The sequence below is a fragment of the Bufo bufo genome, chromosome 1 (assembly GCF_905171765.1).
Source record: "Bufo bufo chromosome 1, aBufBuf1.1, whole genome shotgun sequence".
Taxonomy (NCBI): Eukaryota; Metazoa; Chordata; class Amphibia; order Anura; family Bufonidae; genus Bufo; species Bufo bufo.
The window spans coordinates 759475698-759499375 of NC_053389.1; the positions used below are offsets into that span (position 1 = coordinate 759475698).

At 44.2% G+C, this 23678-nt stretch overlaps 1 protein-coding gene across 10 annotated transcripts in view; it reads left to right on the top strand.

Annotated features, from left to right (window-relative positions):
• Positions 1-23678, top strand: part of CAMK2B (calcium/calmodulin dependent protein kinase II beta) — a 152191-nt gene that overhangs the window by 100922 nt on the left and 27591 nt on the right. For 8 of the 10 annotated variants that reach the window (XM_040414591.1, XM_040414599.1, XM_040414598.1 and 5 more), the window contains exons 8-13: positions 18-101; positions 3283-3377; positions 3517-3639; positions 3766-3849; positions 3935-3977; positions 10421-10461. In XM_040414591.1, coding sequence (XP_040270525.1) covers positions 18-101; positions 3283-3377; positions 3517-3639; positions 3766-3849; positions 3935-3977; positions 10421-10461 — 470 coding nt within the window. The remainder of the gene's footprint in view (positions 1-17; positions 102-3282; positions 3378-3516; positions 3640-3765; positions 3850-3934; positions 3978-10420; positions 10462-23678) is intronic. The other 2 variants (XM_040414592.1, XM_040414596.1) reach the window with 1 other exon arrangement.

Sequence of the window (23678 nt, forward strand, 5' to 3'; positions counted from 1 at the left end):
TGTTCTTTCTGTGCCAGGCTTTGCTGGAACCCCAGGGTACCTGTCCCCGGAGGTGCTCCGAAAAGAGGCATATGGAAAACCGGTGGATATTTGGGCATGTGGTAAGCGGACACAAGTTGCAGTGACTGTGGTGTTATAAATACAGGGAGCCATATGGAGGGACTCCTGGTGTCATTTAGAATTCAGCATGTGTTTAGTTCAGCATTGATCAAAATGTTTTCTTCTCGCCTGATCATTCTGTGCTGACTAAAAAGTGCAAAGGATCCTGCATATCATACAAAAAGGGACTCAGCTAACTATCTATCTATCTACAGTAGTGCTTGAAAGTTTGTGAACCCTTAAAGGGGTTGTCCGGGCTTTTTCTATAGATGACCTATCCTTAGAATAGGTCATCCTGAGGATAGAGAATAGGTAGACGGCACGTGCACACTGTGAGTCGTCTCCTCAAACAGCTGAATGGCATGGGTAGGTCATCAATAGAAAAGGCCTGGACAACCTCTTTAATAATTTTCTACGTTTCTGCATTTGGTTTGTTTGACCTGCTTATCTTTATCTACTTTTAGGACTTGTGTGAAAATCAAATGTAGTTTTAGGTCAGATTTATGCAGAAATACATAAAATTCTGTAAGTTTCAAGAACCACTGTCATCTATCTGTATTGAAAAATGAGGCAGCACTCCAGTGTTGGTAGAAGGGTGATGGACCTGCAACAGCCTGCCCCTCAGTGTTTAGGAATGCCAAGTGGTATGTTTTGGCCCTAATAGTTTGTGTCACGGTGCTCCTACCTGGATACTGTCGCTCCCTGGGGTTAGGCTCCATAGCGACAAAGGAGCTGTAGTTGGTGGAGTAAGTAGAGTCCAGACTTCTTAAAGTTCAAAGTTTTTTACTTGAATAAACTTGCAATAAACTTTGGTCATCCAAACAATACTTGATATTTATCTAGGCTCCAGCAGGCTAAGAGTAAACTGGCAGGTAAACTTGAATACTTTGCTTTCTCTCTCTGCTGCTGTGCTAACCTCTGGCTTCAGTCTGGTTCCTATCAGCTTCAGTTACTGTTTCCTATGAAAGTGATGTATCCTGTGACCCGTTTTGCTGAGTAGGGTGTCTTTGGCACCGTTTTCCCTCTGAGGTACTAAGTTCTTTTATATATCAGGAATGGGCTGCTCTCTGAGCTACTTTCCCAAAGCTCCTGCAGCAGTGAAGGGACACACCATGCTGCTTCACTCTCTCATTCCAACTCTCAACTCCCCACAGCTTCCTGCAACCCCTCACTTGGTAGGAACTAGCCCACTTGTGCCCTAGAGGAGGGGTGAATTTAATGGTTTGTTCCACTCTATGTAAAGCTACTCTCTGCCAGATACACTGCCACCTGCTGGTGAACTAAATATAATATAATGATAAAGCGGGTCCGTCACCCTTCTAACAACACTGGAGTGCTGGCTCATTTTTCAAGTTTAATTTCTAGACTCCAATGGTCTTGGAGGGATTGCACCCAGCAATTACATTGTGTGTGATTGTTCTGCTGTTTCTATCTATCTATCTATCTATCTATCTATCTGTCTGTCTACAAATCTGTAGACCCCTTTACACTGCCCAATGCTAGGGTAGATCATCGCTAATCAGCGTCTGTAGGAACACTCGTTAGCAATAATCTGCTGTTGTAAAGGTGCTGAAGATTACTTGATGAATGAGAGAAACGCTCGTTTATCAGGTAATTGGATAGTTGGTGCAGTCACCTAAATTGTTTGCTGGCAGCAGATCATACCATCTAAACCAGTGGTTCTCAACCTTTCTAAAGCCATGACCCCTTAATACAGTTCCTCATGTTGTGGTGACCCCCAACCATTACATTTTATCTGTGGATGGCACTGTTTAGGGGGGGATCTGTGGATGGCACTGTTTAGGGGGGATCTGTGGAGGGCACTGTTTAGGGGGGAGATCTGTGGATGGCACTGTTTAGGGGAGGGGGGATCTGTGGATGGCACTTTAGGCGGATCTGTAGATGGCACTGCCATCCACAGATTCCCCTACAGTGCCATCCACAAATTTCCCTCCCCGACGCTCACAGCAGTATATTTATAAACTAATCAGTAACTACTTTAACTTTAATCATTGCTCATTGCTGAGCTCTTTACTTGGATTATAATTTATTTGGATATGGGATATCTTACTTTGTCTTAGCTCCGGTAATAGCAGGCAGTGCGGGGGGGCGGCGCTCACTCACTGACGTCACGCGCCTGCGCCGCCTAGTGGGAGGAGCAGGCGCGTGACGTCAGTGAGTGAGCGCCGCCCCCCGCACTGCCTGCTATTACCGGAGCTAAGACAAAGTAAGATATCCCATATCCAAATAAATTATAAACCAAGTAAAGAGCTCAGCAATGAGCAATGATTAAAGTTAAAGTAGTTACTGATTAGTTTATAAATATACTGCTGTGAGCGGCGTGGCCCTGTATATTCTAACCCCCAGGCAAGCGTCCCTGTCACCATGGGAATGCCTGGGGGTTAGAATATACTATCGGATTTGAGTTTTTACGATCTCACTGAGCTCGTAAAACTCAGATCCGATGGTATATTCTAACCCCCAGGCAAGCGTCCCCGTCACCATGGGAACGCCTGGGGGTTAGAATATACCATCGGATCTTCTGAGTTACTCAGCCGCAAAACAAGCACCGGCTCTGCTTGGCCCCGGGCCAGCTCGGGGCCCCAACCAGCTCGGGGCCCCAAGCAATTGCTTGTTTTGCCTGTCTGTTAGCGACGGGCCTGGACCCACAATAGGAAGCCTCAGGCGACCCCCCGGAAAGGGCCGATCGACCCCCAAAGGGGTCGCGACCCCCAGGTTGAGAACCGCTGATCTAAACAGCCTCTGCTGCCGGCAAACATTGATTCTGTATGGGACGAGTGATTGCATTAGCGAATGCTCTTCCCCAGTACTGTGGAGGAGATCACTGCATGTAAATGCAGCGGTCTCCACCACTGAAGGGCAGGCAATTGTCAGGAAGAAACGCTTCCTTCCCAAAAATCATCTGCTCCATCAGGTCATGTAAAGAGGATTTACCGGTATCTATCTATCTATCTATCTATCTATCTATCTATCTATCTATCTATCTATCTATCTATCTATCTATCTAGTAGTATATCCACTTGTACACTTTGTATTTGGCAGAATCGGTGATTACTTCCATCTTTTGAGCCCTCAGGTTGGATGGAGTTACTTTTGGAACATTACGGTCCTTTACATGGAAGGACATATAACACTATTATGTCTGTGTCCTTCTCTCTCCAGGTGTTATTCTGTATATTCTTTTGGTTGGATATCCTCCATTTTGGGATGAAGATCAGCACAAACTCTACCAGCAAATTAAAGCTGGGGCTTATGATGTAAGTTTAATTGGTCAAACCCTGCCTCACGTACCTTGCACAATACTCTAAGGGGCTGAAAGAAGAGAAGTAAACATAGATGATGAGAAGATGTGTGCTCAGTGTAATGAAGTTAGGCTTTACACATCTCCCTCTCTAGTTCCCTTCTCCAGAGTGGGACACGGTGACACCAGAGGCTAAGAATCTCATTAACCAGATGTTGACCATTAACCCTGCCAAGCGTATAACCGCACACGAAGCTCTCAAGCACCCATGGGTCTGTGTAAGTAATGCCAGTTTTTACTTTCAGATATGACCTGGACTGTATGTATGGGTATTAAATGTATTATATGCTAATGACCTCAGATAGTCTAGTCTCGTGACTTTTGCTCAATTTCTTTCTACATAGCAACGCTCAACCGTGGCCTCAATGATGCACAGGCAGGAGACCGTGGAGTGCCTCAAGAAATTCAATGCTCGCCGGAAGCTGAAGGTGAGCATGACCTCTGTCAGACGTGTCTGTATGTTCCCTCGTCTTCAAAGATATTTCATTAATTCACATTATGTAAACTCCATAGGGGGCCATCCTAACTACTATGCTGGCAACAAGGAACTTTTCTGGTAAGTGATTGCTCACCTAAAACATGCATTTGTGCTATAGAATAACATGGAGCAGATGCTAATGTAATCCTCCCCGTTACAGAATATCCTACTATAGTATACCCAGTACTATGCTCTGCAGATAACACCCCAATGCCACTACATTTGGACTCAATAACCTGTTCAAAATACTGTATATCAATATATCTGAAAAATACTGTTGCACACTGCAGAGCCCATTCTGATATAACCAGTGCTAAACCCTGAAGAGCCCATTCTGATATAACCAGTGCTAAACCCTGAAGAGCCCATTCTGATATAACCAGTGCTAAACCCTGAAGAGCCCACTCTGATATAACCAGTGCTAAACCCTGAAGAGCCCATTCTGATATAACCAGTGCTTTAGACTGCAGAGCCCATTCTGATATAACCAGTGCTTTAGACTGCAGAGCCCATTCTGATATAACCAGTGCTATACACTGCAGCGCCCACTCTGATATAACCAGTGCTATACACTGCAGAGCCCATTCTGATATAACCAGTGCTATACACTGCAGAGCCCATTCTGATATAACCAGTGCTATACACTGCAGAGCCCATTCTGATATAACCAGTGATTTAGACTGCAGAGCCCACTCTGCTATAACCAGTGCTATACACTGCAGAGCCCATTCTGATATAACCAGTGCTATACACTGCAGAGCCCACTCTGATATAACCAATGCTATACACTGCAGAGCAGATTCTGATATGACCCGTGCTATAAATTGCAGAGCCCATTCTGATATAACCAATGCTATACACTGCAGAGCCCGTTCTGATATAACCAGTGATTTAGACTGCAGAGCCCCAGATATAACCAGTGCTATACACTGCAGAGCCCATTCTGATATAACCAGTGCTATACACTGCAGAGCCCATTCTGTAATAACCAGTGCTATACACTGCAGAGCCCATTCTGATATAACCAGTGCTATACACTGCAAAGTCCACTCTGATATAATCAGTGCGATACACTGCAGAGCCTATTCTTATAGAACCAGTGCTATACACTGCAGAGCCTATTCTTAAAGAACCAGTGCTATACACTGCAGAGCCTATTCTTATAGAACCAGTGCTATACACTGCAGAGCCCCAGATATAACCAGTGCTATACACTTCAGAGCCCCAGATATAACTAGTGCTATACATTGCAGAGCACCAGATATAACCAGTGCTATACACTGCAGAGCCCCAGATATAACCAGTGCTATACACTGCAGAGCCCCAGATATAACCAGTGCTATACACTGCAGAGCCCCAGATATAACCAGTGCTATACACTGCAGAGCCCATTCTGATAGAACCAGTGCTATACACTGCAGAGCCCATTCTGATATAACCAGTGCTATACACTGCAGAGCCCCAGATATAACCAGTGCTGTTCTGATACTACCAGTACTATCTATTGATAAGCCTGCCAGGTGGGTTACCACTACTCCATCACTAAATGTTACCCTGCACTGGAGATAATGTGCTGATCTCTCTGCTATGCTTTTTTTGTTTCTGCCTTATTCTACTTACTTCATCTCTCCTCTTCCTCCCTCTCCTCATTATCCCCCAACTCCACATACCTCTCCTCTCCTTTGTTCACTCTTCCTCTTCTCTTGGATGTCGGTGCTCACATCTCACGGACTCCTTCCTCTACCATCTTTCCTTTCTCATTTCTTCTTGTGATGTCTGATTTTTCCTTTTTGTTTGTTCACCACAACCCCCTTCCCTCCCGTAACCTCTCACTATTCTTCTCCCTATTCTCCACATACCTGCCCCGTCCTCTTTTTCTCTGATCTCTGTCATCCTCACAGTGGGCAGACAGACCACAGCTCCTGCCACAATCACCACCGCCGCCACTAGTACAGCCCTGGGGTTGGTGGAACAAGGTAGTAGTGTCCTACGGCACATGCCCTTCCCTTCCACACTTGCCCGTTCCTTCCCCCTGAGAAGTGACTGCATGTGGCTGCTTTTTCCTAGCTGCCTGCTTGCGTGGGTCTCTACAAAGAGCGCAGATGAAGGATGCCCCTTTAGGGACCAAGGAATTAATGGATTTAGTGAGCTAGGGTTAGGGTGCTGTGCAAAAAATTAACAAATCCGTTTCTCCGTGTCTGGAATTCAAGGTTCAGTTTGTAAATCTTTAGAGACTGAATGGCAGAACACTAGGTGCCAAGTATAGCAGGCCTTGAGTTCCCCTACAGTACGTCCCAGTGTCTGTCTGTGCCATGTTCAGGTTATGTAGGCAGTATATATGGGCTCCTATCTGGGTGTCCCCCTGGAGATGCTGCATGTTGTGTGTATGCACATGTACCTTGGTGCATGCTGTATGCTTGGGCATGTCATGTGCATGGCATGTGCTGAGAAGGTCCTTTCAGCCACGGTCTGGCTGTGTACATGGCACTTATGATATAACAAGCTCAGTGTTCTTTAACAGTCTTGTGTATAATGTATTATGCATGTGTGTATATGTTGTATAGGAGTGTCACTGTGCACGCAAAGCAGTGTATAATCTATACTCCAGTATTCCACTATATGGAATTGTATCCGTCATAGAAAGAAGCAGTAAAAGGAGATCAGCGTACAGCAAAAAATATGATAACATTCAGCTCATGTTATACGAGTTGTTTGTCCTTTACCCTTGAGGTTTTCTCTATCATGTAGGAATTTTATAGATTACCTACACCTACACTCAGAAGCTGAGAATTCAGGGTTGACCGATGTTGCACCCGAGTACTCTATTCCCTTTAAGCGATATGCTGAGATATGAGGAGCTGTTTGCAGGATCCTCATCATGCAGAGGTCTGTTAGCTGTGCCTTTACCTGTCCGACAAGGAATCGGGGAGGTAGTCACCACTGAGTTACTCCTGCAGAGTTCACTTAGCAGCAGATTATCAGAAGGGTAGCTATAACAGTTCGACAACAATTCTGGTGTGGCCTAGTTGGATCTAAAACTGGCAGTGGTGTACCATCAATGGAGGCAGACCACATGGTTGCTATGGGGGTCCATGGGCTCAACTGGGACACTGTAAGGAGTCCCTGCTTTTCTCTATGTCACGGTTCAGCCCCTCTCCCTTTGGGACTCTGCCCTAAGGAGTTCCTACTCTTCCAGTTCAGCCCCTCTCCCTTTGGGACTCTTCCCTAAGGAGTTCCTGCTCTTCCAGTTCAGCCCCTCTCCCTTTGGGACTCAGCCCTGAGGAGTTCCTGCTCTTCCAGTTCAGCCCCTCTCCCTTTGGGACTCTGCCCTAAGGAGTCTGTACTCTTTTCTATGGAGTCCTTAACAAAAACATACAGAGGGAGATGCTTCTCCTAATTTATAACAATAAGGCCCATCCGGGCTATGATAACCTGGTGCACTGCCGGATGCTGCTCCAAATTTATGACGAAGCATATGTCTCATCAAAGATTAGGAGCACCATCTTGCAGTCCATGCACCTACACGGATATCTACGCCAAATTATTGAATAAATGGACCACTGGGTGTTAGCAGTTTTCTTGTCGGTACACCGTTCTACTGTCAACACCGATTTGGCAGTATTAGTGTGTAAGAACGCAGGGGTAATGCCCACTTGTCAATTTACTCATAAATTTCCAGGATGGGTAACAAAGGAGGAACAACACAACATAGAAAATATGCTCTAGAATTGTTACTCTTATTTGAAGTAGAATTATGTACTTATGTCAGGAGAGCAGACAGGCCCTCTCTAAAATGTCCTGGAATTTTCAGTTAAAATCTTGGCACAAGGTATGGCTGTGTGAGAACAGCAAACAACTCCTTGTATCTCAGCTTCTTGGACTCTTGAGAATATGACATGGGGGAAAGGGATACTGGGATGTCCATATGCTGTATTCTGGACATCATATATGAGGTCCTTTCCTCATGACCCCTCAAGAGCGAGGAGCTGGATTTGGCTGTGCTCTTATTACAGGAGGTGCAGGGTACATGTCGAGCTGTTCCTGGTATCTAAATTCTCAAGAGCCGGATCCATGGTGACTACCTGAGCGCCATGGGAGGTCCCATATGAAGAGGCTAGTCTATGATGAGACAGTCTAGGGTACCTGCTACACGGAAGCACCATAGTCAGTAATGGCCAGTTCGCAGTGTTCGGCAGCGAACACATGCGGGCTGCCATCTTGACTCACAAGTCCGTCGATGCACAGGTAAGCCCTTACCTGTGCCGCGAGACGGTCTGAAACAAATGCGGTCACCGGGGGCAGGCAGTTCCGAGAACAGCCGCCGGGGGCCTTCATCGGGCTGTTCTCGGAACTGCCTGCCCCCAGTGACCGCATTTGTTTCAGAGCGGCTCGCTGCACAGGCACAGGTAAGGGCTTACCTGTGCATCGCCGGACTTGTGAGTCAAGATGGCAGCACACATGTGTTCGCTGGCGAACACTGCGAACTGGCCATCACTGACCATAGTTACACATCTGTTGTATAATGGTCCATCGTATACGCTTGTACTATGCAATACTTCTCCATACAATTGTGAAGATACTATTTTCCTGTTTGCTTTTCTTGCAGGGCCTGGTTCCTATTTCTACTAAAAGGCTTATATATGTAGATATGTGTACAGCGCAGATATGGCATCTGCATGCAGTTTTTGTGTACATACATGTGTACTATGTCTGGGGCCACATACCTTGCTGTATCAGGAATTTAGAGTTTTAGACAGGTTACATGCATTTAACCAAGAGGCAGTAAATGCAAGCGTTGTGGTTTGGATGGCGTCTCAGTGGCCAAGGCATGTGTCGGATGTCCTGTCTTGCCAGCCTGCTGATGCCCGAAAATTTGCACCAAATTGCCAATGAAAACGTGCCCACCCTGTGTATATTACATCTGTGTGTATTTTCCTCCTCGCTCTGTCTTTTTTTGACTGTTTCACAATTTCTCTTTTTCTCTTTCTTTCTCCCCTTTGTGTCGCTGTCCTATTTCTGGCGTCCTACTTTGCCCTCCTCTCTCTCTCTTACGTTCTCTCTCATCCGTGCCTTGGTCTTTTTCCTGTGTATTCTTCCGTTCCTTTTCTATTTCTTGCAAGGTAAGTTTTAGTACTTTGGTTTTCATTTTACAATGTACAGTATTAGAAGCCTGCACCAATGTGACACCGCGGAAATGTGTATTCTGCTAGTTCCATGTTGTGCCTGAGAGAAGCTAATTCTAGAGCGTCCTTAGTAAGGGGCATTAACCAAAAGCAGGGCACTTCTAGCTGCTCTACCGCTAAAGCTGTTGAGGTGAACACAGTGGACTCCCTTCTAATTACTACTGTGAAATAAAAATAGAACCGAAAAAACAGGCACACAATCAAGCCACCATGAAGACACTAAGGGGGTAATTTACGAACACGCCTATATCTGGCGCAGATTCTGTCGCACACCATGTTGCGGCAGAATCCACGACTTCTTTCCCCCTCTTGCCAGGTCTATAAAAGGGGATGTTACGCAGCGGACGTGTCTCATTTACCATTTTCTACACCTGTTTTAGGAGTAAAAAATGGTCTAAATTAGGGATGAGCAAATCGACTTCGGATGAAACATCCAAAGTCGATTCGCATAAAACTTTGTTCCAATACTGTACGGAGCAGGAGCAGTATTAGAATGTATTGGCTCAGATAAGCCGAAGTTATTGCCTCGCGAAGTCTCAAATTAATTTGTGCTGTAAAAAACCTATTTCCGAACTCTGGTTCGGTTCCAAGTTCCAATTAATTTATGAAGTTATTACCCGAACTCTTGCGAGACTTTGCGAAGCAATAACTTCGGCTCATTGGAGCCAATACATTCTAATACTGTACGGAGCTCCTGCTCCATACAGTATTGGAACAAAGTTTTATGAGAATCGACTTCAGTCGATTCACTCATCCCTAGTCTAAATGTAAGATAGCAAGGAAGCCGTCTTACATTTAGAGTGGGTGGTGGATACGCCGACTTTATGTAGAGGTCGCCGCCTCTACATAACTTTGGCGATCCACCCCCAGCGCAGGGGCTTATTAAGAGTCTAAAACGCCAGTCATAATAAATGTGCCCCGAAATCTTTCTCTCCCACTTGTCATTGTGTCACCGCCTCATAAGAAGGATATAGATTCTATTACATCTGGAACCTCAAAAACCTACTGCAATCCTACTGCATTCCTGCCCAGCTAGCTGATGCAGTCCCCAAAAGTATACACTAGGACGTGTGAACTGTATATAATCCCGGAGAACCCTTCTATAAGTATTCATTTGAACTTTAATTTTCTGTTAAATTTTAACAATTTCAGTTGTTACCTATAATACATACAGTTAGTGAAAAATTTTGGAATTTGTGCACTTCAAAGTATATAGCAAAGAGATGATTATAGAGTACTGGCTGGTAAAGCACTTATTATCTGGCTGTGTATATTGGGTTGTATAATGTATTACTGTTGCTGACCCCCATCTTTATGTCTCTCTTGGACCCCTTGCAGCAGCTAAGACTTTGCTGAACAAGAAGACGGATGTTGGCAAGGTAAACCATATAAATATAATAGTAATAGACTGCAATGAATTTGATATCTGTTCTCTAGATTCCAAACCTCTGAACCATCTGGCATTCTTCATTTGGGGCCCCTCTCTCCATTCTGTCTATGAAATCTCGGTGTCTTCTTCATGATACAGCTGCTTTAAAGCAGCTTTTCTGTTGTTTAATATTGAGGGCCTATCCTCAAGATAGGTCCTCAATATCTGATTGTTAGGGTCCGACACCCGGCATGCTCATCGATCAGCAGTGGCGTACATAGAGAAGTCAGCGCCCCATAGCAAGGATCAAACCAGGCCCCCCACACAGGACAGAAGGGTTTCTGCCTAAAACCCTTTCAATGACCCTTGGGCCATTTTTCACTGCCTCATTTGCTAAAAGTTGTTCCTTTAGGGCTCATGCACACGACAGTATTTTGCGTTCAGTATACTGGACGTTTTTTGAGTTCAGTATACGGAACATATACTGAACCATTCATTTCAATGGTTCAGCAAAAAATACTGAAGTGTCTCCGTGTGCATTCCGTTTCAGTATTTCAGTATTTCCGTGCCGTGAAAAGATAGAACATGTCCTATTCTTGTCCGCAAATCACGGTGCTTGGCTCCATTCAAGTCAATGGGTCCGCAAAAAAAACTGAACACATACGGAAATGCATCCGTATGTCTTCCGTTTCCGTTCCGTTTTTTTGCTGAACCATCTATTGAAAATGTTATGCCCAGCCCAATTTTCTCTATGTAATTACTGTATACTGTATATGCCATACGGAAAAACGGAACGGAAAAACGGAACAAAAACGGAAACAAAAAACAGAACAACGTATCCGTGAAAAACGGACCGCAAAACACTGAAAAATCATACGGTCGTGTGCATGAGGCCTTAGAGGGTAGAGTCCTGACCAAGTCCCCCCCCCCCCAGTAGAAGAGGAGATGATCCCAACTAAGACTGGGCCCCATAGCAGTCGCATGGTCTGCCGCTATGGTAGTTACGCCCCTGTCGATCAGCTGTTTGAAGAGGCAGCTTTGCTTCTAGGCCAGTTTATTTGGCGCCGCTCAGTCAAGTGGATGGGCCTGGGCTACAATACCAAGGGCTAGGCCATTATACCAGGGGTAGGCAACATCCGGCACTCCAGCTGTTGTGAAACTACAACTCCCAGCATGCATACTTGCTCTGCTCTTCTAAGAACTCACATGGAAATGAATGGAGCATGCTGGGAATTGTAGTTTCACAACAGCTGCAGTTCCGAAGGTTGCTGATCCCAGCCCTATACAATGTACAGCACTGTGCTTGGTAAGCTGCGAGCAGGTTGCAGCACTCAATCGAGCACCACAGTTTTTTCAAACAGTTGATTAACATGAATGCTGGGTGTCAAACCCCCATGATCAGATACTGATGACCTTTCCTGAGGACACACCAGCAAAAACCCTTTCACATCTGCTTAAAAACAGATCCAGCAGGCTGTTCCGGTCGGGAACAGCCTGCTGGATCCATGAATACCAGGCGCTACCGTGCGCTGTTAAGATACCGTCCAGCCCCATTTATTAGAATGGGGACTGGCGGAGATTTTGCTGCTTCCCGGCAAATATGTCGAGAAGCGGCATGATGAAAAGTGCTGCGTGGTGAGGTATTGATCCAGCCGCTCCTCTGCATATTTTCCGGGTTGCGGCCGGATCTCTGCCGGTCTCCATTATAGTGAATAGGGCTGGACTGTATCTTGGCAGCGCACTGTAGAGCCTGGTATTCACAGATCTGGCAGGTTGTTCCCAGCCAGAACAGCCTGCCAGATCTGCTTACCGCAAATGTTAAAAACAAGCCTAAGGGTCACAGTCATCAGAAAGTGATATATCTTTTGGATTTTAAATAAGGAAAGAATTGGGCTTTCACGATTCCTGACACAGTCGCCAATTAAGTTACACAGATTGGTCCAAAAATGTAATGTTAAAACTAAATAGGCAAAAAAGGAAACAATATAGAATGACTACAAACCGGATTCCAAAAAAGTTAGGACACTAAACAAATTGTGAATAAAAACTGAATGCAATCATGTGGAGATGGCAAATGTCAATATTTTATTTGTAATAGAACGTAGATGACAGATCAAATGTTTAATCCGAGTAAATGTATCATTTTAAAGGAAAAATACGTTGATTCCAATTTTCACGGTGTCAACAAATCCCAAAAAAGTTGGGACAAGTAGCAATAAGAGTCTGTAAAAAGTAAATTTGAGCATAACAAAGAGCTGGAAGACCAATTAACACTAATTAGGTCAATTGGCAACATGATTGGGTATAAAAAGAGCTTCTCAGAGTGGCAGTGTCTCTCAGAAGCCAAGATGGGTAGAGGATCACCAATTCCCACAATGTTGCGCAGAAAGATAGTGGAGCAATATCAGAAAGGTGTTACCCAGCGAAAAATTGCAAAGACTTTGCATCTATCATCATCATCAACTGTGCATAACATCATCCGAAGATTCAGAGAATCTGGAACAATCTCTGTGCGTAAGGGTCAAGGCCGTAAAACCATACTGGATGTCCGTGATCTCCGGGCCCTTAAACGACACTGCACCACAAACAGGAATGCTACTGTAAAGGAAATCACAGAATGGGCTCAGGAATACTTCCAGAAACCATTGTCAGTGAACACAATCCATCCGCCGTTGCCAGCTGAAACTCTACAGTGCAAAGAAGAAGCCATTTCTAAGCAAGATCCACAAGCTCAGGCGTTTTCACTGGGCCAGGGATCATTTAAAATGGAGTGTGGCAAAATGGAAGACTGTTCTGTGGTCAGACGAGTCACGATTCGAAGTTCTTTTCGGAAATCTGGGACGCCATGTCATCCGGACCAAAGAGGACAAGGACAACCCAAGTTGTTATCAACGCTCAGTTCAGAAGCCTGCATCTCTGATGGTATGGGGTTGCATGAGTGCGTGTGGCATGGGCAGCTTGCATGTCTGGAAAGGCACCATCAATGCAGAAAAATATATTCAGGTTCTAGAACAACATATGCTCCCATCCAAACGTCATCTCTTTCAGGGAAGACCCTGCATTTTTCAACAAGATAATGCCAGACCACATTCTGCATCAATCACAACATCATGGCTGCGTAGGAGAAGGATCCGGGTACTGAAATGGCCAGTCTGCAGTCCAGATCTTTCACCTATAGAGAACATTTGGCGCATCATAAAGAGGAAGGTGCAACAAAGAAGGCCCAAGACGATTGAACAGTTAGAGGCCTGTATTAGACAAGAATGGGAGAGCATTCCTATTTCTAAACTTGAGAAACTGGTCTCCTCGGTCCCCAGACGTCTGTTGAGTGTTGTAAGAAGAAGGGGAGATGCCACACAGTGGTGAAAATGGCCTTGTCCCAACTTTTTGGGGATTTGTTGACACCATGAAATTCTGATTCAACATATTTTTCCCTTATGGTACATTTTCTCAGTTTAAACTTTTGTTCCGTGATTTATGTTCTATTCTGAATAAAATATTAGAGGTTGGCACCTCCACATCATTGCATTCAGTTTTTATTCACGATTTGTATAGTGTCCCAACTTTTTTGGAATCCGGTTTGTATTTTATTGCCTCAGATAAGATACAATCAATAAATAAATTACCGCCAAACCCAAGGATTTTGGTGGGATGGTCTCTGATTTAGGGCTCTGACGGAATGAAAAGTGGTACAAACAGCACTATTCCGCTCATCAAAATGACGAAAACCACAGCAGGACCTGACAGACCCTATTAGAAGTCCATGGTGCACCGGTGGTCTGTCTTATGTCTATATGGTTAGATGGGGAGGACTACTGACTCATTTTCCTTCTTTTCAATTCTATTATTAAACTTTCCAAAATAAAACAAGTATAACTGTGGTACAATATAATCTTAGAGTACATAGAACAGAGGTAACAACCAAACAGCTCATAATATCATATTAATTACAGGTACATCAAACGATTTGGAGTGAATTGGATAAAAAGGGGGGGGGGGGGGGGGGGGGTAAGGGAGGGTTATCGGGCAAACACTACACAAAATCCCATCGCCAATTTCTGTACTGCTAAACATTAGGCTGAATGACATTCCCCACGCTAAACGAAGGGTCTTCCACTTTCTGACCGCTGCAGCGAAGTCGTTAATACCTCAATATTGGAATCAGCAGACCTCACCTTCCATATCTCAGTGGTTACACAAAGTAAACCATATTTATCATATGGAGGAGCTTTCTGCATGGGAGTCTAGAACACACATCAAATTTCAAAAGATCTGGGAGGACCGGTCAACTTACCGCTCAACAGCATTTGCTCTCAACAAGCTAGCGGAGACAAATCTTGTTCCCAATTGACCTCAACTCACTTGACACCAGAATCTTCTCACGTTCGCCCGACTCATTGTCCTTCTAAAGCCCTGCACTCAGCTTCTGTAACAGTAAAGTATCCCTCTGTTGTGAAGCATTCACAACAGTTTTTAGGAAGTAAATAATGCACAAAAAAATAAGTTGCTAAATAATGATTGAATTGAGAAAACAACTAAACAAAAATTCATGTAATAATAATAATATTTAGAATCCCAACAAAATTAAGTTATTTAGAAATTAATTTATAAGGTAGTTACAGTATCTCACAAAAGAGAGTACACCCCTCGCATTTTTGTAAATATATTATTATATCTTTTCATGGGACAACAATGAAGATCTGACACTTTGATACAATGTAAAGTAGTCAGTGTACAGCTTGTATAACAGTGTACATTTGGCGTGCCCTCAAAATAACTCAACACACAGCCATTAATGTCTAAACCACTGGCAACAAAAGTGAGTACACCCCTAAGTGAAAATGGTCAAATTGTGCCCAATTAGCCATTTTCCCTCCCCGGTGTCATGTGACTCATTAGTGTTACAAGGTATCAGGTGTGAATGGGGAGCAAGTTAAATTTGGTGGTCACTGGATGTTCAACATGGCACCTCATGGCAAAGAACTCTCTGAATATCTGAAAAAAAGAATTGTTGCTCTACATAAAGATGGCCGAGGCTATAAGAAGATCGCCAACACCCTGAAGCTAAGCTGAAGCACAGTGGCCAAAACCATACAGCGGTTTAACAAACCAGGTTCCACTCAGAACAGACCTCGCCATGGTCGACCAAAGAAGTTGAGTGCACATGCTCAGCGTCATATCCAGAGGTTGTCTCTTCCAAATAGATGCATAAGTGCTGCCAGCATTACTTCAGAGGTTAAAGGGGTGGGAGGTCAGCCTGTCAGTGCTCAGACCATACGCCACACACTGCATCAAATTGGTCTGCATGGCTGTTGTTCCAGAAGGAAGCCTTGTCTAAACATGACGCACAAGAAAGCCCGCAAACAGTTTGCTGAACACAAGCAGACGAAGGACATGGATTACTGGAACCATGTCCTGTGGTCTGATGAGACCACGATAAACTTATTTGGTTCAGATGGTGTCAAGTGTGTGTGGTGGCAATCAGGTGAGTGTCTTGCATGAGTGCTGCCGGCTGTGGGGAGCTACAGTTCATTGAGGGAACCATGAATGCCAACATGTAATGTGACATACTGAAGCAGAGCATGATTCCCTCCCTTGGGAAACTGGGCCGCAGGACAGTATTCCCACATAACGACCTCAAACACACCTCCAAGATGACCACTGCCTTCCTAAAGAAACTGAGGGTAAAGGTGCTGGACTGGCCAAGCATGTCTCCAGACCTAAACCCTATTGAGCACCAGTGGGGCATCCTAAAACGGAAGGTGGAGGAGCACAAGGTCTCTAACATCCACCAGCTCGTGATGTCGTTATGAAGCAGTGGAAGAGGATTCCAGTGGCAACCTGTGAAGCTCTAGTGAACTCCATGCCCAAGAGAGTTAAGTGCTGGAAAATAATTGTGGCCACACAAAATATTGACACTTTGGGCACAATTTGGCCATTCTCACTTAGGGGTGCACTCACTTTTTTTTTTTTACCAGCGGTTTAGACACTGACTACTTTACATTCTATCAAAGTATCATATCTTCAGTGTTGCCCCATGAAAATATAATTAAATATTTACAAAAATGTGAGGGGTGTATTCACTTTTGTGAGACACTGTATGTAATAGTTCTCCAAAAAATGGACAGAAGCCATGTAGGAGCATGCTGTATGGTGGTTTATTGTTAAAGAAGCTCTACAACTAAAGTTAGTGCACCATAGCCTCCTATTATTACAGAATAATGCAGAGGTTCTTGTGTTTACGTTGATGTGCCATTTATAGGTTGGTTGGTTCCTCTGATGTGGCATAGATTTCCCATGATGCCTCTGGCTTTGCAAATACAGAGGGGTGGAGTTTGCTCACATTGCACTTGGTCTACTGAAATATGTATAACATAGCACTGTTGTCTCCTAACTCACAGTACAGAGTATCAGTGTAGTCATACAGTATGTGACACAGCTTCACACTGCTCTCCTTTGCCTCCTGCTTGTTATAGGTTTCTCCCTGTCAGGGAGGAAATAGCAGTGTGAAGCTGCATCTCATAGGATACACTGGAGATTCTACAAACGGCACTCACAGATAGTGTAGACAGCCAGTTTACATCAGTGAAGTTTTATAACAGCTTATCATAAAACTTCTCTAGCACTGCATCCTGGTCTCTTAGATAGGGCAAAATTATATCTTCAATAGCACTCTATAAATGGAGGAACATATAGTGGAATAAGGAGGGTGGCAGTGAGTGGAGGGGTATGATATAACCCTGTAGTTTTCAGGAAATCAGCGACACAGGGGAGGCAGGGGATAGCATGACCAAGGTGCCCATAATAAAAAGGTTCAAAATGTATGAATGCAACTGAGCTAAAATTAAACAAATTACGCTGATAGACTATTGCTGGTGAGTTAGCATTACATTTTCTGAAAAAATAGCCGGAGTGCTACTTTAAGCAGTGATAACTGAATAATTGCTGTGAGCGCCATCTAGTGGTGACTGTAGGCAGACAAAACATTATCATGTAACTTTATTGCTTTTACGTGAAGGGGATTTGGAGCTCTGTATCAGAAAAAGATAGTTCTGGTCCATATAATGAATTTGGACCAATTTTAATAAAATCAAATTAAATTAAATATATACTTTCTTAACTCAAGCCACCTCCATTTATGATTTACACCAAACCACAAGGAATTTTAAGTATTAGGGCTCATGCAAACAGCGGGTACTTAATACACGGGCACCGGCCGTGTGCACGCCGCATCACCCATGCGGACCTATTCACTTGAATGGGTCCGCAATCCAGAAGGTCAGTGTGGAACGGAGGCATGGAACCCTGTCCGTGCCTCCGCACCACAAAAAAGTGCAGTGCATGCACTACTTTTTGCGGTGAGGACGGACCACGGACCCATTCAAGTTTAATGGGTCTGAATACATCTGCGGAATCCGCATGGATGTTGCCCGTGCATGCAGTCCCTAATGCACGGGACGGCTGATCAATAGCCGTGTGCATAAGCCCTTAACCAGGGTCCTTAAATTCTGGTGTAATCCATATAATGGAGAAAGTCTCCATCATATTCACCAATGTGCATGGACATCCCTCCTTTACAAATTGTTCTACGTGTTGAGAAACATTGCTGAAGATGGTTTCTTATTACCAAAGTATGTACAATATCAAGAAAGGTGGCACACTAAATAAACTGGAGTACTAGATTAATAGTATAGTATAGTACAGGGATGCCCAACCCGTGGTCCTCCAGCTGTTGTAAATCTACAACTCTCACTATGCCCTGCTGTCCGGGCATGTTGGGAGTTGTAGTTTTGCAACAGCTGGAGGGCCACAGGTTGTGCATTCCTGGTATAGTACAATAGTATATCTCCCCCAAAAGGACTATAAGAACAAATCACACATCTTCAAAAAAATATAACAAACTTTATTCAAGTCACCACAAAGAATTAAAATACAGTATACAATAGAAACCTAATGAGGGACCAGAATCTGCCCCTACATAAAAAAAAAAGTGTACATCCTGTTCAAAATGAGACCAAAGATGGGTGCCTGTTTCTGTTAATTACTCGAATAAACAATACACCAGTACATTTAGAGGCATTAAAGGCTATGTGCACCTTTGTTTTTTTTTGTTTTTTTTAGTTGCTCTTGATTAAAAATTTAGATCCCTCTGTCTCTGTTCAGATTCTCCAGTAACAAGCTCTGAATTTTCACTCTGTTCCGTCAGGAAGCTCAGCTGACGGCTCCTTATCTCTGACCTTATAAACACTCATTATAGCTCATTTTTTATCTTACTGATAAGAGCGTGGCTAAAGGCTGTATTAGGCTACTTTAACACTAGCGTTCGGGGCTCCGCTTGTGAGCTCCGTTTGAAGGGGCTCACAAGCGGCCCCGAACGCATCCGTACTGCCCTAATGCATTCTGAGTGGACGTGGATCCGCTCAGAATGCATCAGTCTGGCAGCGTTCAGCCTCCGCTCAGCAAGCGGACACCTGACGCGTTCGGGTGTCCGCCTGGCCGTGCGGAGGCAAGCGGATCCGTCCAGACTTACAATGCAAGTCAATGGGGATGGATCCGTTTTAAGATGACACAATATGGCTCAATCTTCAAACGGATCCGTCCCCCATTGACTTTCAATGTAAAGTCTGGACGGATCCGTCTGAAGCTACTTTCACACTTAGAATTTTTTCTACAATATAATGCAGACGGATCCGTTCTGAACGGATCCCAAGTCTGCATTATATGAGCGGATCCGTCTGGGCAGACATCAGACGGACCCGCTCTGAACGGTAGTGTGAAAGTAGCCTTAGACAGCCAGATCAGGCAGCCGATTGTCTGAAGGTAAGCGTTCCTTTCCAGCAATCGCCTACTTATTAGTGGAGGAGACCACTGCTATTACATACAGCAATCTCCTCCACAGCATAGGGACGAGTAGTCGCTGTGCCATCGCTCGTTCCCATGCTGTTCAGTTGTTTGTCGGCAGTAGATCGTGATTACACAGCACGATCTGCCGCTGCAAACCAAGCTTAAAAATCTGGATTGCCCAATGAACTAGTGTTTGCTTGTTCATCGGGTAATTGGGGGCAGTATTAGGCCACTTTCACACTTGCGGCAGAGTGATCTGGCAAGCAGTTCCGTCGCTGGCAAAACGTATGCCAACTGATGACATTTGTAAGACTGATCAGGATCCTGATCAGTCTTAAAAATGTCTGATCAGTCAAAAAAAAATGCATTGAAATGCCAGATTCGTTTTTCCGGTGTCATCCGGCAAAACGGATCCGGCATTTATTTTTTTCACCTTTTTTTCAGTCTGCGCAGAAGGACGGATCCGGTATTCTGGTATTTTGAAGGCCGGATCCGGCACTAATACATTCCTATGGAAAAAAATGACGGAATTCATTCAAGTCTTCAGTTTTTTTGGCCAGAGATAAAACCGTAGCATGCTGTGGTTTTATCTTTTGCCTGATCAGTCAAAATGACTGAACTGAAGACATCCTGATGCATCCTGAACGGATTACTCTCCATTCAGAATGCATGGGGATGAAACTGATCAGTTCTTTTTCGGCATTGAGCCCTTTTGACGGAACTCAGTGCCGGAAAAGAAAAACGCAAGTGTGAAAGTACCCTAACTTAGGGCTCTTTCACACTTGCGTTGTCCGGATCCGGCGTGTACTCCATTTGCCGGAATTACACGCCGGATCTGGAAAAACGCAAGTGAACTGAAAGCATTTGAAGACGGATCCGTCTTCAAAATGCGTTCAGTTTTAACCATGGCAGCCAGGACGCTATTAAAGTCCTGGTTGCCATAGTAGTAGTGGGGAGCTGGGGAGCAGTATACTTACAGTCCGTGCGGCTCCCGGGGCGCTTCAGAGTGACGTCAGAGCGCCCCATGCGCATGGATGACGTGATCCATGTGATCACGTCATCCATGCGCGTGGGGCGCCCTGACGTCACTCTGGAGCGCCCGGGGAGCCGCACGGACGGTAAGTATAGTGCTCCCCCACTCCCCACTACACTTTACCATGGCTGCCAGGACTTTAGCGTCTTGGCAGCCATGGTAACCATTCAGAAAAAGCTAAACGTTAGATCCGGCAATGCGCCGAAACGACGTTTAGCTTAAGGCCGGATCCGGATTAATGCCTTTCAATGGGCATTAATTCCGGATCCGGCCTTGCGGCAAGTGTTCAGGATTTTTGGCCGGAGCAAAAAGCGCAGCATGCTGCGGTATTTTCTCCGGCCAAAAAACGTTCCGGTCCGGAACTGAAGACATCCTGATGCATCCTGAACGGATTTCTCTCCATTCAGAATGCATTAGGATGAAACTGTTTAGGATTCTTCCGGCATAGAGCCCCGACGACGGAACTCTATGCCGGAAGAAAAGAACGCAAGTGTGAAAGAGCCCTTAAACTGTCAGATCATTGCTAACAAGCGTTCCTGTGAACGGGCAGTCTAATACAGGCTTTAGATAAGTGTTTGTGACCTTTTAGTAATTAAGAGATAAGGTTTATTAGATGATTGGCACAAAGTGAAAGTACCAGTCACACAGCTAGACAAACAGTTAACCCCTTGTGACAGAACGGCTCAATATTTTTAATATAGACCATGCAATCATATTTTTTTGTACAGATTTTCCATTTTAATATTTCTTTCTTGTAAAACATCAAGGGTTAACAGCAAAAACAAACCTCAATAGTGATTACAGCCATTCTGCATTTTATAGAAACACCCCATATGTGAATGTAAACTGCTGTAAGGGCACACAGCAGGTCTCAGAAGGGAAGGAGCACCGTATGGTTTTTGGAGGGCAAATTTTGCTAGAATGGTTTGCAGGTGCCATGTTGCATTTGAAGAGACCCTGAGGTATATCTAAAGTGGGAACTGCTAAAAAGTGATTTTGAAAACTACAACCCTCAAAGAATTTATCAAAGGTTGTAGTGAGTGATTTCACCCCACAGATGTTTCATAGAAACACTTGACTGTGAGAATGAAAAATGTAACTATTTTTTTACAATGAAAGCTCCAGATTTTACATGTTCACAATGGGAACAGGAGAAAATGCACCCCAAAATGCACTTTTTCCTGAATATAGCAACATCCCATATGTGGGCGTAAACTTCTGTTTGTGGACTCGGCAGAGATCAGAATAGAAGAAGCAGCATTTTTTGCGGGACAAGCCAAAGTTTTTGTTGGTACCATTTTGGGGTATATTTGGATTTTGGATATTTGGAGGTGAGCAAAAATTGCAATTCTGTCAGTGTTTTTTTTTTTTATAGGGTTCCCCATATGGTATATATGATATAGCTTTATTCTGTGGATTGATACGATTATGATATTTTTTTTTTTCCATGTTTTACTGCCTTCTCTATGAGGAGCCCTGCTGTCATGTATGTTCAGAGATAAATCACGACGGCCCAGGACATTTATAGTCTATGGGCGGTTGGCAACTGACACTTTCAATAATTATTATAAATATTAAGCAAATTAACAATTATGCCCTGGCGCTATAATGAACCCATTAGCACACAAGTATAGAAAAATATCAGATTTATAACAAGCTGACCTGGGACATGTTCATTGGTCAACAGAAGCTATCTGTGTTGGTCCCATCCTCACTTTGGAGAAAAATGAAGTTTTAATATATGCAAATGAGCCTCTAGGAGTAACGGGGGCGTTGCTGTTACACCTAGAGACGCAGCACTTTCTGCATTTGCTGCACCCTCTGCACTTTGATGATCAGGACCAGATAGTAAAAAACATTTTCACTACCTTCCTATGTCGATCAAAGTGCAGAGGGCGCAGCAGATGCAGAGAGAGCAGAGACTCTAGGAGTAACAGCAACGCCCCCGTTTCTCCTAGAGGATCATTTGCATATATTAAAACTTCATATGAACATGTGACCAACACAGATGCTGGCCAGCTGACATGTCTCTGGTCAGCATGTTTTACTGCTATAAATCCAGTGACATAAGCTCTTTAAATATCAAGAAATAAATAAATAAACTTTTTTTTTTTTTTACTAATAATGAAAAAAATAATTATTATGCACGGTCCAAGGTGAGGAACGCCAAAAAACACGTTGTGCAAGCAGGCAAAAAGAGGGAGAAGAGGAGTAGAAGTGTTTTATCAATACTAATTTCTGTGATAAATCTCTTTTTTTAGACTGTATATTCTTTGATAGCAAGCAGTTTTATGCATGGCTAAAACTCCTCTTCCCCCTCTTTTTCATGTTTTCACAGGGTGTTTTTTTCATTCTTGACCTCGGACCACATATACTTTTTATTTTTCATTCTTTGTAAAAAAAATTTAAGTTTTTCTTTTTTTTGTGTGATTTCTTTATCTATATTTAATGCAATTTTGAATGCATTCCGCCAACACCTCACATCATCTATACCGGATGTTACTTTGAGTTTCCTGTACTTTAAGGTTAAAGGGGTTATCAAACCCCTATAATGACCCCCAATGCCAGAGCCCCTCATATACATTATACGTGTCGCTCTGGATCCCTGCACGCCTGCTGCTGCATCTCCCCGTCGCTCGAATCAAAACATCTGGCGATGGGGGGAGCCTCCCTAGCGTCTCCCGGGATTTGCAGCTGCGGCCGTGCAGGGATCTGGAACAACGCGGGGTTAGGGAGCAGGTAAGTATATTGTATACGAAAGGTCTGGGCATTGGGGGGTCATAATAGGGGTTGGATAACCCCTTTAACCTTACGAAATCTGTCACCAGTTTTATGGTCTCCTAACTAAGGCCAACATAAACTAGTGACAGATCTCCATAGCAAAATGCTGGGTCACTTTCTTTAATTGACCCAGCTGTTTGCCAAAATCTTGTATTGAACAGCTCTAGCGCATGCCGATGAGTCTCCATATTCATGAGCTCCGGGCTCTCCCCGCCCACCTGCTGTAGATTCATATAGAAAAAACCTGTCAATCAGAGGCAGGTGGGCGGGGAGAGCCGTGAGCTCATGAATATGGGGACTCATTGGCATGCGCTGGAACTGTTAGGGTTTAAAAGTGAGGGCAGCAGAAAACTGGTGGCGGATTCCCTTCAATGTCTCCAAACGTATATGCATATGGTTTATTTGAGTGATTAACAGGTGTGTATATAGATAGATAGATATATAATAGTGTCGCCACTGTTTTTTAACATAAGACGCCTGAGAAAGCTGGCATTTGCTGGCGATACATGTGGGGTAGAACATGTGTATACCCCCACCTTGGACATTCTGTGCTACATGATGGGTATAGG